This window comes from Oryctolagus cuniculus, chromosome 1 (assembly GCF_051225735.1).
Source record: "Oryctolagus cuniculus isolate XC-2025 breed Fujian yellow rabbit chromosome 1, ASM5122573v1, whole genome shotgun sequence".
NCBI classification, from domain to species: domain Eukaryota; kingdom Metazoa; phylum Chordata; class Mammalia; order Lagomorpha; family Leporidae; genus Oryctolagus; species Oryctolagus cuniculus.
In genome coordinates, this window is record NC_142867.1 from 29,919,326 (window position 1) to 29,934,262 (window position 14,937).

At 49.6% G+C, this 14,937-nt stretch overlaps 1 protein-coding gene across 8 annotated transcripts in view; it reads right to left on the reverse strand.

Annotated features, from left to right (window-relative positions):
• LDLRAD3 (low density lipoprotein receptor class A domain containing 3) overlaps positions 1–14,937 on the reverse strand; it is a 259,920-nt gene that overhangs the window by 112,545 nt on the left and 132,438 nt on the right. For all 8 annotated transcript variants that reach the window (XM_089309616.1, XM_051852329.3, XM_089309609.1 and 5 more), the window contains one exon: positions 3,206–3,340. In XM_089309616.1, the coding sequence (XP_089165742.1) occupies positions 3,206–3,340 (135 nt within the window). The remainder of the gene's footprint in view (positions 1–3,205; positions 3,341–14,937) is intronic.

Below are 14,937 nucleotides of genomic sequence, written 5' to 3' on the forward strand. Positions count from 1 at the left end.
CCCAGATGACTGGAGGCCACATCTACCCACATCTGCACCTGCTAACTCCCAGAGATGCCCCTCCCAGGACAGTGCCCGAGCAACATCAAAGCCACCACAAGCCTGTCCCAGAGCTCCTGCTTCTGGAATTCTCTTACGAGCAGGTTATGTTTCTAATCAATGAGGTTCCCATTAACATTCAGTTCCACAACTGCGTCCCTGGGTTTCTGACACCTCCCACTACGGGATACAAAGATGCAGTACTGATTACCCTGACAGGGTCCCAGCCCCTCTCCCCACTCCTTACAGGGTGGGTTGCTGGTTTTAGAGGCCAAGGACATGGAGGGGACTGAATGCTAGACAGGGGAGTACGTGGGAAGTGGCTAATATCCTAAAGTAGACTCCACTTTTTCACACTCTAATCAAACTAGAAGTGAAGTGCCTCGGACACCGTATTTCCTGTGTTGGGACCAGCTTTCTGCACCATCAAAATAAAGATTACAAAGTGTAATTTTCTTTTCCCACGTCATCAGAGGGCAAAGAAGCATCTGTCGTGGGCTGGAGGCTCAGCCTAAGCAGGCAGGTAGGACATATTCTGACTCCATGAGCTCCTGGGCAGAGCCCTTGGTACAGCATGAGGCCTGGTCCACACAGGTTCACCACCCCTCAGAGGACAGTGGCAAATCCTGCGTGGCAACAGGCAACATTCTGCCTGCTCAAGATGCCTCTAGAAATCTGCAGGGGGCCACTGCCTGGAGCTCTGTCTCTCAAACCCAGGTAGAGTGTACTCCCATTCAGAAAATGGCAGAACTTTCTACTCTATCTAGACAATAATAGTACTTATTATTTCAATAGATGGTGGGTACTTAAACTCACATAACACAAATGCACAAATGCTGTAACACCATGTAGGGTGCAAGTTAGACTCGGCGTGACAGCATCCTACAGATTTCAGCATGTGCCCCCCACTGAGCTACTAAGTGGGTTCTACGGGAATGGAGAGGCAAAAGCGAACACTTCCTGCTCGGAGGTGGAGAACAGTGGTGGCTTCCACAGTGGGAGCCACCACGAGGCCAGTGTCACATGGATGGCGACGGGACAGGTGTTGGACAGCACTGCCAGATGGGGCCTGCTTTCTCTAAGAGGATGTTCTTTGGGTATACAAGACACAAAGCTGAGAGTCCAGGGAAGACACCTGCCAAGAGGGTGGGCTTCACACGTCCATGTCTGCACCAGGCTCTTCTATGAATATCCTAGTTAGCAGAGTGGAACACAGAGTGACAGAAAGAAGCCAAACTGAGAAAAACTAATTTCAACCACCCTACAGAGACCAACCATTCCTCTTAGGGACAAGAAAAATCTGCTTCAGCAAAACACGGAGACAGGTACAGGAAGGTCGTGAGGGGCGTGGCCCAAACCATCAGCTTCCCTAACCTCCACTCTCAGACAGGAGAGTGTTGGAAACATCTTGGAACAGCAAGAAGGAGTCTAGGACACATCAACACATAAGAAACAATTTAAGAAGCAGTATTTATGGGGGAATCTTCCTCAATCACCCCTACGCAGGCCAACAGTCCCTCAGCATTGGGACCATTCCACATCTGCTAGCATCCCTGGCTGCACCCTGGGGCAGATTTTGGTTTACAAAAACCTGACTTTGTGTACAATATCGCAATATCTTCTTCGGTTCAGTCCTAAGTTCAGGAAGTCCTCCAGGGTTGGTGTGGTACTGGAGCGCGGGCTTCACTGTGCAGTACTCACCTGGGGGTGGGGAGGGTCCACCCTCAGCAGCTGAGTCCCTTGGTCTGGCATGCGGCCTGAGCGTGTGCATTTCCAAAGAGCTCCCCGATGATGCTGATGGACTATGGATGCCACTGTGAGGACCCCTGGGCCAGAGAGGGCCCTAGAAGAGGACTGCCTAGCCAAGGACAAGCAGAAGGTCATTCTGCTCCACACTCACCTTGCAGGGTGCTCTCTGCACAAACCCCAGCTAAGTATCTGCTGACACACATTCAGTCTTTTCTATGGGTGCCAGCCATTCCGATCTGGATTGATCACAATCCTTGGTTTGTGGCCTGCTCTCACTATTCATGGAAGCATAACCCAGTGATGGATTCCTCCATTCATTTTTAAAAGCACTATAAACACAAATGAAAATAAAAGCTAGGACCCTGAAAACAACCTACATCTAAATACATCACACTTACCCCGTTTATTTTACCTCTCAACACAGAAGTCTACCTGTTAATCAGTTTACTAACATTTTCTTTCTTCTTGCTTTAAATTCTCTTCCTCATTAAGCCATAAACTGTGCTATAATCCTATTAAATAATACTCAAAACAAACAAACTCCACTGCCAAACAATAATACGGGTGATTCATGGCAATAAGGTATTAAGTGAAAAGAGTAAAGATTACCTATAGATGACATCAGTTCTTCGGGGTGACTTAAAATAGATGCACATTTCACAATTGTTATACTTTTTTCCTAATCACCAAAGAAACATGCTTTCTGAGGACGAGTCAACAGCAAAGACTGGCTCCCAGTTGGCTTCAACAGGGCCCTCCGTCCTCCCAGGTCCCTTCACAGAGCTCACCTTCCTCTAACCCCAGCTGCATCCTTCAGTCTCTATTAAAAAGGCTCCCAAATCAAGAGCCAGAGAGGAGCAGACAATCCACAACACAGTGAACAAACACGAGGGGGAAATGTTAACTCTGCTCCTAATCACAGAGATGCAAATCAAAGCCCTTGAGGAGGCCCACATCCCACAGCTACTAGATTTGCAGTAACAGAAGGAAGGCAGTGAGTGTCTGAGACAGGACAGTCAAACTGACAGGCGCAGACAATGACAGCCACCATAGGAACTCAAAAACACCCAGAAGACAAACATTCCAACAGCAGTCTCAGACCTCACAGGCGCTCTCTGCGAATTTATCCTGAGGCACAGTCAACGGGGACAAATGACCTGACCCCCAACAATGCAACGGACTTGGCCAGGATATGATATGGCCAGAGGCAAAGATGGCTTTGAAGAGGAAACACAGTCTCAATATGTAATGCACGAATACCACCAAATACAAAATGCTAGGCGCACTGTTGTTAGCCAAGTGCAAAAACGAACAGAGCTGTTATGTTCGGAGGAGGACACGGGTGTTGCTTTCTCCCTTTCACATTTCCTTCAGTGCTACTGCGTGATTATTTTTTTAGAGCGTCGGAGACTCCTACCTTGAGAACTTTCACAGCTTTCCTCGTCACTGTTGTCTTGACAGTTATTCTGCCCATCGCAAATGAAGCTCTTGTCGATGCACAGGCCGTTCTTACAGTGGTAGCGGGCGGTGGAGCAGAGCAGGGGGTTAGCAGCTGTGAAAGGAAAACAGAGCGGATCACAGGGAGGCCGGGGTGGCACCCTGGGGACCCCAGACCCTCCTCCAACCATGGGCATGCCCTGTGTAGGAAGCAGTGAACACATCCTCTAAGCTGGCAGACTCCGAACTCATCCGAGGAGGCTGGACAGGACAAGCCTTACTCTGGTGTCCTGTAACCACACCAAGGTGGCCAGAGGTCAATGGTATGCTCAAACGGTCAACCCCCAGACTGGCCAGCAGCCACCACTGGGTAAGGGGCAAACCTGACTCCTATGGACTCTCTCCTGGGAGACCCAAGAGTGTGATGGTTGGTAGCACATGAGACACATAAGAGATATGCAAAGCCACAAGGAGCCGCTGGGTCAGAGGCCCATGAACCTGATCCATCAAGCAAGTGCTGCAAGATCAGATTGGCCCAAGGACTCTGTAGGATCCTTCCAGCTCCCTGACTATGGACCAGCCTTTTTAATGCCTCACTTATTCTCCATGACTCACCAAGGTAAACTCAGTAGTCTCCATTTCTTCCCTGTAATCAAAATGGACCATGGACCCAGCTGGCCAGGAACTGTTTCCTGAGCCTTCCTGCTCTAGGCATTTGCAGGACCTCACAGGAAATGACAGACCTGGGCCCTCCAGTCAAGGAGAAGGGAGGCGACTATCTAGAGAAAGAAGCCAGTGCATAAAGGCTTAGCAACACATAAGCCAATCTGTACAGGAAATCAGTAGCCCTACAGAGCAATATCCCTAGCTTCCCCTTCTTGCAGTGCCATTCAATAAGGCTCACTCCACTGTTCTGTCTACAACAAGTTAAGCAATCAAGTAGAAACGACTCCAATCCGGGCTCTGCCATGCACCTGCTGTGCAATCTCACACAAACTACTTCTCCGCTCCAAGTCTCAGTTGCTTTATCTGTGGACAGGACCAGCGATGATGGTTGGCCAGGTCCAGGGCAAACTGAAAACGTGGGGCCACTGTTCAAACATTATGAAAACAGTCAAGGAGGCAAAGACAGAGCCCAAAGCCAAGTGTGGTGCCCTTGGAAGCAAAGCACTGGTCCTGGACCACTGTGGGAAGTTACAGAGCCAGGAAGCTGACCCTGCTTCTTACAGCACACAGACCTGAGCGGCAAATCAGCCGGCAGTGCCAAGTCTGACAAGCAGCAGAGATTCAGGGAAGGTGCCACCCCTGCCCCTACTTCTGTGTGTCTCAGATCCATGCGATGTGACCCTCTCGCAAAGAAGCAATATTGGCAATGATGAAGAGGGGTCACCCTGGATCTTGAGTAATGAGTTGGGCCTGTACCTGCCCTGATGTGGGGGTACAGCACCAAGGTGGATGCCAGGCTCAGCACAGCAGATTGCTCTGGGGTTAGGAGCAGGTCAACCCGATCGATCTTCTCGGTAAGCTCCACTGAGCTATTAAGATGCACGGGGAGCCTGGCTACAAGGATTTGTTAAAACCCCACAGGACTATGTGGACCCAAAGGCTTTTCTTCTTTTTCTTATTGAACTCAGAAAGTTTGCTTTGAAACTTTCCAAGGAAGGTACACGGTTGCAGAGTCAGAGCTCTGTTCTGAGGACGATGGGCCAGTCTCAAAGTCCAGCCAAAGAAGTCCGGCCTGAAAATGGAAGTTTTAATTATTTAAACCGCTGTGGGCCAGAGAGCAGTGCAACTTCATTAAAGTGAAACCAAGGTCTGGCTTCAGCCAAAACCAGAACGGGGAAGCCAGAAACCACAAATCACAAAGGCTCTTCGTCTGAGGCAGCCCTCCAAATCCTCCCGTCCGTCGGCATCCCACCGCGGCGGCCTTCTGCATCCCTGGGGCCTTGTGGGTCACGTTCATGCCTCTAAAGCCTCAGTGACAATCAGCTCACACAAACCCAGCCTCGGAAAGGCATTTGAATTGCTCCAATACGAGGCAGACTCAAGCTGAGGGGAGCACCCTTGTGGGCGAGGCCAGGCTGCATCCCCCTTGCTGGGGCCACTGTCAGCTACCCACCTTTCACCCAGTCGTAGCTTCTTCCAATCTCACAGACTTTCCCAAGGCAAAGTCCTGTGCGTATGCTCCTCTGTCTGTATCGATGCATACTATACATACTCACGGGTGTGTAGATAAGTGTGCATGTTTAGAAGCCACACCACAGGACGGTTCTAATGCACAGAATTAAAATGACTGATAGCCAGAATATGCAAAGAACCCTTGCAAATCAAAAAGAAAAGGGCAACTCAAAAGATGCCCTTACAAATGATGTAATCAGGCACATCACGTAACAGGAATGGTTGTCAACAAAAACATGAAAAACTGTGTCGTCACTAGCAATGATGTGACACGTGATATGCATCAGATCTGCCAAACTTAGGGTCCAAACAACCAAGGGGCCGGCACTGTGGTGTAATGTAATGAGTAAAGTCACGGCCTCAGATGTCAGCATCCCATTTGGGCACTGGTTCACTTCCTATCCAGCACCCTGCTGATGTGCCTGGGAAAGCAGTGACAGACGGCCCAACTGCTTCAGCCACAACACCCATGTGGGATACCCGGATGAAGCTCCTGGCTTTGGCCTAGCCTAGCTCTTGCTATTGCAGCCATCTGGGGGAAGATTTCTTTCTCTGTCTCTCCTAATTCTGACTAAATAAATCTTTAAAAAAAAAAAAAAAAAAAAGGAATAAAACCCCAGGCTGTTGGCAGAGATGTGGAGTGAGATGAAGTCTTACAGACTCCAAGTGGGAGTACAAATTGGAAGGCCCACTTTGGAGCCCAATTTACGATATCTAGTAAACTTTAAGGTGCACATAACCTACAGTCTGGTAATTTCACTTCCTGTTATATTCTTCAGAAACTCTTTAACAAAAATGTTCAGTGAAGCCACTACTGGGAAAGTAAAAAAATAAAATCAAAAATTAGAAATGAGGCAGGCATTTGGCACACTGGATAAGATTCCATTTGGGATGCCCACATCCCATTACCAGAGTGCCTGGGTTAGAGTCCTGTCCCACTTCCAATTCCAGCTTCCCGCTAATGTGCACCCTGGGAGGCAGTGGAGGGTGGCCCAAGTACTTGGGTCCCTGCCTCCTACATGGGAGATCTGGGTGGGTTCCAGGGCCCTTGCTTTGACCTATCCTAGCCCTAGTTGTTGTAGGCATTTGGAGAGTGAACTAGTGGATGGATGATATTTTTCTGTCCATCTCTGTATCTCAAATAAACAAACATATAAAAATGAATAAAAAATATATTTTTAAAAACGTCAGAAATGACCCAAAGGTTCACCTATAAGAAAACATATACAAGGCTGTATACTGTCACAATGGGATACTCTAAGCTTGGTTAACTTCTATAAGGAGCTAAATTCTGCTAGCCATTTGGGTCCTTGTTGTAAGGATTCAGTATGGTTATTGCAATGCAAAACAGCCATAGACAGCTCATTGATGAAGGGTGTGACTGTATTCTAATAAAACTTTATTTACAAAAACAGGCAGCAGACAAAATCTAAGTCACAGGCCACCTTGTGTCAACCACTGGTGTCCAGCAGTAAACAATGACCGAGACGGTGTCAAGGTGCACAGGTTTCACAAATATAACAGTGAGAAGTACTGATCACTTTTTACTTATTTATCTATATTCTATAAGGTCCAAATTTAGTATTCAATTTGAAAATATTTACTTATTTATTTATTTGAACAGCAGAGTGATAGACTAATATGGAGAGAGACAAAGAGATCTCCATGTACTGGTTCACTCCCAAGATGGCCACAGATTCAGGGTTGGGGCAGGCCAAAGCCAGGAGCATGGAACTCCCTGCAGGTCTCCCACATAGGTGATGGGGAACCAAGCACTTCAGCCATCCTCATCTGCACCCCCCCACCCCAAGCACATCAGCAGGGAGATGGATAGGAATTAGAAAAGCTAGGATACAAGTTGGCACTCTAATATGAGATGGCAGCATGGTAAGTGGTGACTTAACCTCCTGTGCCACAATGCCACCCCTCCCCCAAATGTAGCATACCTATCATAAAAACTGATGACAGTAGGTCTGGTCCCACAATAAACCTACTGAATCTTATACTCAGTTTTCGCAAGGGGCCTCAGTGATCCATGTGCAATTTACAGTGTGTGGCTACCCTTGTCTACAATTTAATACATTCAGGGCTATATTTCTATTCTTTCAGAGAAGGCAATGAAAGCTGTGCATCCTAGAAAAAGTTCACAAACCATTTCAAGTCTATTTAAGACTCCTATATGGTCTGTGCCCTTGAGGTTATGAACCCAGGGACTTATTGCCAGGCCAAGCAAGGGATGCAAATGTTCTAAAATTAGATTGTAGTGATAGTTAAATATTCTGTGAATGCAGCAAGTAGATTATACACTTCAAAGTGTTGAAGTGCATGATATATTTCATTACATTTATTATTTTTTAACTCAGAATATGGTTCTAAGAGGCATTGTTTTTCCTTATTTTTAAATCTTCCTATGGTGTTCCAATGGACAGCTCAAGGGAGAGTTGCAAAGACTTCAGGTTTTAGAGTCACAAAGTCCTTAGTTAAAAATCCAGCACTGGGGGCCGGTGCCGCGGCTCACTAGGCTAATCCTCCACCTTGCAGCGCCGGCACACCAGGTTCTAGTCCCAGTCGGGGTGCTGGATTCTGTCCCGGTTGCCCCTCTTCCAGGCCAGCTCTCTGCTGTGGCCCGGGAAGGCAGTGGAGGATGGCCCAGGTCCTTGGGCCCTGCACCCCATGGGAGACCAGGATAAGTACCTGGCTCCTGCCATCGGATCAGCGCGGTGCGCCGGCCGCAGCACGCCAGCCGCGGCGACCATTGGAGGGTGAACCAACGGCAAAGGAAGACCTTTCTCTCTCTCTCTCACTGTCCACTCTGCCTGTCAAAAAAAAAAAAAAAAAAAAAAAAATCCGGCACTGGGGATAGCAATACAGTGTAGCAGGTGAAGCCACTGCTTACAATGTCAACATCCCATATGGGTGCCAGTTCATGTCCCGGCTGCTCCACTTCCAGTCCAGCTTCCTGTCAATGGCCTGGGAAAAGCCTTAGAGGATGGCCCAAGCTATCTACATTCTTTTATAGGAAGCTACTCATGCAAAAGAATGCCACTTATTACTGAAGGATACAGAAATATATACCGAAATAAAAATGTGCATGGGAATAAAAGGCCCCAAGTTCAGGACAGTGGATACTTCCAGAGAGAACGGAGGAGGGTTGCACCTAGGAGGGGTACAGTAGAGACTTCTAATCACATCTGATGACATTTCGCTATTTTAAAAGCTGAAGCAAGTGAGGCACTGTGGTCATGTGTTTTTCTAAAAACCAGAGCATTGGGAGCGTAGGTGCTCACTTCATTCGACTTTTCCTTTGCAATGTATCTGAAAACTTTCACTGCCAGACTGGAGTCACACCTGGCAGAGATGCTACGGTGAGTACTTGCCTTCCTACTCCTTTACTCTCCCACCACACACCCCCTGTGGCCCACTGACCACCCTGGAAAATCATTTCTTGTCTATTCCAAAACAGCTACAGGAGAGGATTTTGAATTTCAACACAAAGATAATGTCTGAGGTGATGGGGATGCTGCTAATTATTCTGCCTGATTTGATCATTACACAATGTAAACATGCACTGAAATACCATGCTGGCACAGCTGGCGCGGAGGTTAAGATGCCGCTCGGGTCACCCGCATCCCATATCAGAGTGCCTGGGAGGAAGTTCCAGCTCCCCCCAAACCAGCTTCCTGCTGATCCACACCGCGGCAGGAGTGGTGATGGCTCAAGTACGTGGGTTCCTGCCACTCACATGAGAGACCCAGATGGAGTTCCAGGCTCCTGGCTTTGACTTGGCCCAGCCCTGGCTGTTGCAGGCATTTAGGGAGTGAACCAATGGATGGGACATCTGTCTCTAGCTGTCTGCCTTTCACTGTGCCTTTCAACGAAATAAATTTTCTGAAAAGAAATACCATGGCTTTCCTCATAGATGTGTCCAATTATTACACGTCAACTAGAACGAGTGAAAGAAACAACACCTTCACACTCAGGTGCACAGCGGCTCAAAGACACACACACACACTTGTCAACAGCCACTTCCAGCACTGCTCCTTTTCAATGACTCCTTCAAAAATGCCAAGCAAGGCAGAGGAACAGAAGGAGAAAATGGCAGAAAACGCACCCAAAACCCAGCAGTGGCAAATATACAAAGGCATGGTGTTTCCTGACACGGTGTTCCTGCCTGGAAAGACCCACGAGTTCCCCTGGGATGGGCCCTCACTGCCTGCGGGTCTATGCTTCTCATTTACGCACATTCCAGCGAACTCTGACCTACAGTGCCCAAGGACAAAGCAAATAAGAAGGGAGGGGTTAGACCACTCACCACCCTGGGAAAAGGCTGGCAGCCAGAAATAAAGGCCAACAGCTATGGGAAGGGACAGGAGAGCTACAAAAACAACCGCAGGAGTTCCAACAGCATAGGGACCAAACAGGGTCCAAACAGACTAGAAGGTTCTACAAAGGAAAACAAAGGCAACCATGCACGGCAGCCAGTCTAAAGATCAAGTTTCTAAGGCTGCACCTGGGCTGTCCCCAAAAATGGTCAGTGCTGCTGTAGCCAAGACACAAAACATCGCGAGACTCCTGGCAGTGACATACACGCTTGGGCATGAGGCCGACTCACTCACCTCCCCCAGAGACGACCCCCATCCCCCACCCCCCAGCCAGCTCAAGTCTGCTCGCGTGACTTCCAGGGCCTTTGTCGCTAAGCTCTGGGCTCCACCAGGTCTCAGAGCACACATGACAAGGCAGAGGACACTGTGAGCGTGGGGCACACAGGGCTCAGGTCCTAGGGGTTTCCCAGCCCAGAACCCTGAGGACTGCTCAACAAACAGCTCATACTGCGCATGCGTCAGGATGCTCTGTCCCAGTGTCTGGTAGCACTCCACGGTCCCCACACACCTGTGTGCGCTTTGTCCCTGCCAGGACTTCCCAGGCCCTGGGAACTGCATTGCTCAGCTCAGTTCCCCGGGAGATGAACACTGTGTTTCCCTGCATTGATTGTGCCGAGGGTGCAGGAAACCGTTTGCACAGTGAACGGCAGAAGCCCAGCCGCAGGCTGAGAAGCTCCCTGGTTATCACCCCTGGAAGCCCGGGCTCCCACAGAGCTGCTTCCCAGCCCCAGCTGGGCTCTCCAAGTTCTCCAAGGGAACTGCTCAGTGGGCCATTAAACCGGAGGCGTCCATTTCAGCCACATCTAAAGGAGACGGCCAGGGGAATGCTGCGGTCACCCAGCGGCCAACTGACCGGCTTCCAGACAGGAAACGAGGCAGCCTGTCTCCGCGGGACTTCGGGAATGTTTGCTTTCATTCCTTCAAAGTCTGTGACGCGGCCCCTCTCCCACCTCAAAGGGCCCTTGATGAAACACAAGCACGAGGGACTCCTTGTCGCCAGCCCCCACAACTCCCACCTGCTCCTCTGTCCTGTGGTGACCCCACTTTCCAACCTCATGGCCTCCGGTGGGGGGCTTGGCTTCCCAGCCCCGGTTTCCCTGGAAACCAGGCAGCTGGGGAGAGGTGGAGCTGCACCAAGCCCTCCTCTTTTCCAGAGTGGAGGGTGCCTGGCCCAAGAAACTTGAGCCCACTGAGTGACCTTAGGGGACCATCCCAGCCATGCTGGAGCTTGGAAAGGATGCCACCTGACCTTGGTTTGTCTGTGGCAGCCCCAAGCTCTTACGTCCCTGTCAAAGTCTGCTCGGCAGGACCTGGCCCAGCACCAGGGCCACCACGGCCTGGCACAGCAGCCCTGCACCCACCAGGACAGAGCAAGACCTGTGTGCAGCCATGTTCTGGAGCTCAGATCTCTTCGTTGTCTGCAGGAGGCAAAGGCTGCCCCTCCGAGCAAGCCGGTGAGACACAACTGTGCTGCACCCACCTGCCTTTGACCTACTTCCAAAGACTCGCATGATTTTAAAATTCAGTCCCCACAGGCCTTTTGCAGAAGTCGGAATCACTGCTCTTGACTGCTGCTGCTTCCCCTGTGACGGCTTCCTGGGCATGGCTATCCCCTGTCCAACACCTAAATCTGTCACTGCCAGGGAACAAGTCCAATTTCAGTGCTTCAATCACCACCCATCTGTGGACATCTCTCCAAATTTTCCCTCCAACAATCAGCACCCCCTTCTCCAGACGCTGCCTGGACTCCACTGTCAGAAAGTTCCAGACCTCAAACACCTGCTTATCCACCTTGCTCCCTAACTACTCCTTTTTGTAGTCCCACTTCCGACAAGGTGCCTCCACGCCCCAGCACACCAGGCATCAGCCCTCATGGATGTTCCTCTATCTGCACCTGCCTGCTCAGTATTAACTGCCCCTCCCTGGATATCAATACGGCCCCAAGATATTAACTTCTCGTGGCATGCCCCAGTCTTTCAACTGAAGCACATGTTTTGCTGCAGTGGTTCCGAGTGAGGGTGCGAAGACCACCTGGACTCAACTTCAGCCTTACTGCTCACTAGCTGTATGATTAACTTCTCCAAGCCTTGATTCTCTCATCTGCGAAGTGAGAATAAAAATAGGGACTACGTCATAAGACAGAGTAAAAATTAAATGAACCAATGCAGGCAAGCATGGAGGACAGCATGTGGCCCACAGCAGGTGCCCAACCCTGGCAGATTATGACTATAACCCCTGGGGCTGTATATCAGTGTAGTGGCTCAGAGTCTGCACTCTGGACTCATACTGTTGAGGCTAATGGCCCAACTTGGCAACTAAGTTACTTAAGCAAGTTATTTAACTTTCCCATGTCTCCACTGCCTTATCTGTGAGAAGGGCAATAATACAGCCTCCCCAGAATGAGATCATCCACACAGAAGCACATATACACACAGGGCTCAGTGATTGCAGGCTTCCCCGCCTCTTCGTGGGCCCCAAGCCTGAAACAGCCCATGGGACTGCACTGCCAACTTTTGTTGCTTTTAAACTTTTAATTGACTTGCTCATTTTATTTGTTGGAAAGACAAGGAAAGAGATACAGAGAGAACTGTCATCCATTGGTTCACTCCCCAAATGCCTGCAATGGCCAGGGCTGGGTCAGACCAAAGTCTGAAGCCAGGAAGTTGACCTTGGTCGCCCATGTGGGTGCTGACAGGTATCCAACTATTGGAACCATCATCTGCTGCCTCCCAGGGTGTGCATTATCAGGAAGTGTAATTGGGAGCAGAGCCGGGACTTGAATCCAGGCATTCCGGTATGGGATGTGGGCATCCCCACTGGCACCTTAACCACTACAACAAATGCCCACACGGTAGACTGCTGCTCCTGGGCCCACCTCCTGCAACAGCCGATGAGCCTGGAGGGAAATAATCACTGATCCCCACAGCACTAACGTCAACTCCACACTGTAATTCTCGGCGTACGAGGACTACTGTCTCCCTTGCTTGAGAACAAGCTCAAGAACTCCAGGTTCTGACTCATCTCTGTACCCCCTGCAGCACGATGCATGGCATCCGGCATGGAGACGGTGGGAGGAGGCACAGAAAGAAGGTAGGAGCTGGGACTAATGAACAATATAAGGCCTAAAAATACTTATACATTGGAAGACATACACAAGGGTCCAGATATCCATATGCTAGGAACATATCCTGACTGCTGGGAGGGACTGGGGCAGGGTCGCCGACCCAAATCTGTCCTCCTCATTTAACCCTTCTTTCAATCAGTTACTTGGTGGTTCACATGTTCAACAGACTTTTATTGAGTATTGTTTTTTTTTTTTTTTTTTTTGGGGGGGGGACAGGCAGAGTGGACAGTGAGAGAGAGAGACAGAGCGAAAGGTCTTCCTTTTCCGTTGGTTCACCCCCCAAATGGCTGCTGCAGCTGGTGCGCTGTGGCCGGCACACCGCGCTGATCCAAAGCCAGGACCATGTACTTCTCCTGGTCTCCCATGCGGGTGCAGGGCCCAAGCACTTGGGCCATCCTCCACTGCACTCCCGGGCCACAGCAGAGAGCTGGACTGGAAGAGGGGCAACTGGGACAGAATCCGGCGCCCCGACCGGGACTAGAACCCAGGCGCCGTGAGTACTGCCTTTAAATAAAGCACTTGAGTAAGCAATGAAGATAAAGCAAAGCGCAGTCCCTAAGGAGCTTACATTCTCATGGGGAGGATGCACAGGACAACAGACCATTAAGATCAAGTATAGGCAGTGCTACCTATTCAATGTTTACTTATTGCATGCTAAGGCTAAGCACTGGGAGTACAGCTGTGAGCCCCTATGATACCACCTTGTGGCTGTCAATGTCACAGCAAAGACAGAAAATCAAGGAAGAGGCAAGGGGTGGGGAAGAGTAGGAGATCGGGGAGGCAGGCCCAGGGGAGTGTGGGGACCTACAGGGGGACAACTCAGCCCAGCCTTAACCAACCAGGAATGCTTCCTAAGGAAACCTAAGCAGGTCATCCAAGAGTCCTTGAGGAGAACTTGATGCCATGCCTTTGGAGTGCTGCGAGGAAGATGGCCCTGCAACTCCCAGTTCACCCAGTCCACCCAACAGAAGGTGCATTTCCTGTCGCCAACAACGGATGGGGCAGCTGAGGAGTGAACAAGAGAGGGAGACAGGAATCTGGACTGGTATGAGTAGAGCCACAGACAGGACAGTCTAGTGGGGTGAGCAAAACAAACACGAGTAGGACGATTCTGTTGTGCTCATGGGGACAGGCAAGAATTTGTCCTCAGTAGAAGAGATGCAGTCCAGGGCCTCATGGATTTTCTGAGCACAGCTACTCTGAAAGCATCAATACGAGATCCTCAGCTTGAGTCAATTTCCTGTGGCAGTCACCCAGACCCTCTGCCATCTCAAGTCTTGCCTAGAGTCCCTATGTTAGGGTTTCACCACCAGCTGGGGATGTCTGAGCACAAGGGACAAGGAAGAAAGGGCAAATCCGGCCAGAGGGGGAAAGGAAGAAAATGAAGAGCTAAATCTCAACATTGTGATACTAAAAGGAAATACCAGTGCTTGCTTATCCTTACTCCTTAGTGTAAAATAAATGCAATGCTGAGAAAGTACACATCTGTAGACCGAAGTGCTTTAAAAATATGGCTCTCTAGTTATCTGTTAAAGTCAAGATATCACCCTCAGGGCAGGCATTTGGTGAAGCAGTTAAGCCCGCACTTGGGATGACCACTTCTCAGATCAAACAGCCTGGGTTTGAGTCCTGCCTCTGCTTCTGATCCAGCTTTCCGCTAATGTGCACCTCGGGAGGTGGCAGATGATGCCTCAAGTGCTTGGGTCTCTGCCACCCACGGAGGTTGCCCAGACTGAGTTCTGCACTCCTGGTTTCAACCTGGCCCAGGCCCTGCTGTTATAGGCACCTGGGGAGTGAAACAGCAGATGGAAGATGTCTGTCTCTCTCTCTGTGTCTCTACACTTTGTAAACAAAAAAAGAAAATAGGACATAAAACAATTTTTAAAATATGTCACCCAGTAAAACCACTCTTTTATTTCTTATCATCCTATTATGGAAAATTTCAAACACAGGCCAAATCAGAGACCTTTTTAATAACCCCCATGTACTGATCACCTGGCTTTAACAATGAACAAGTCACTGATGCTC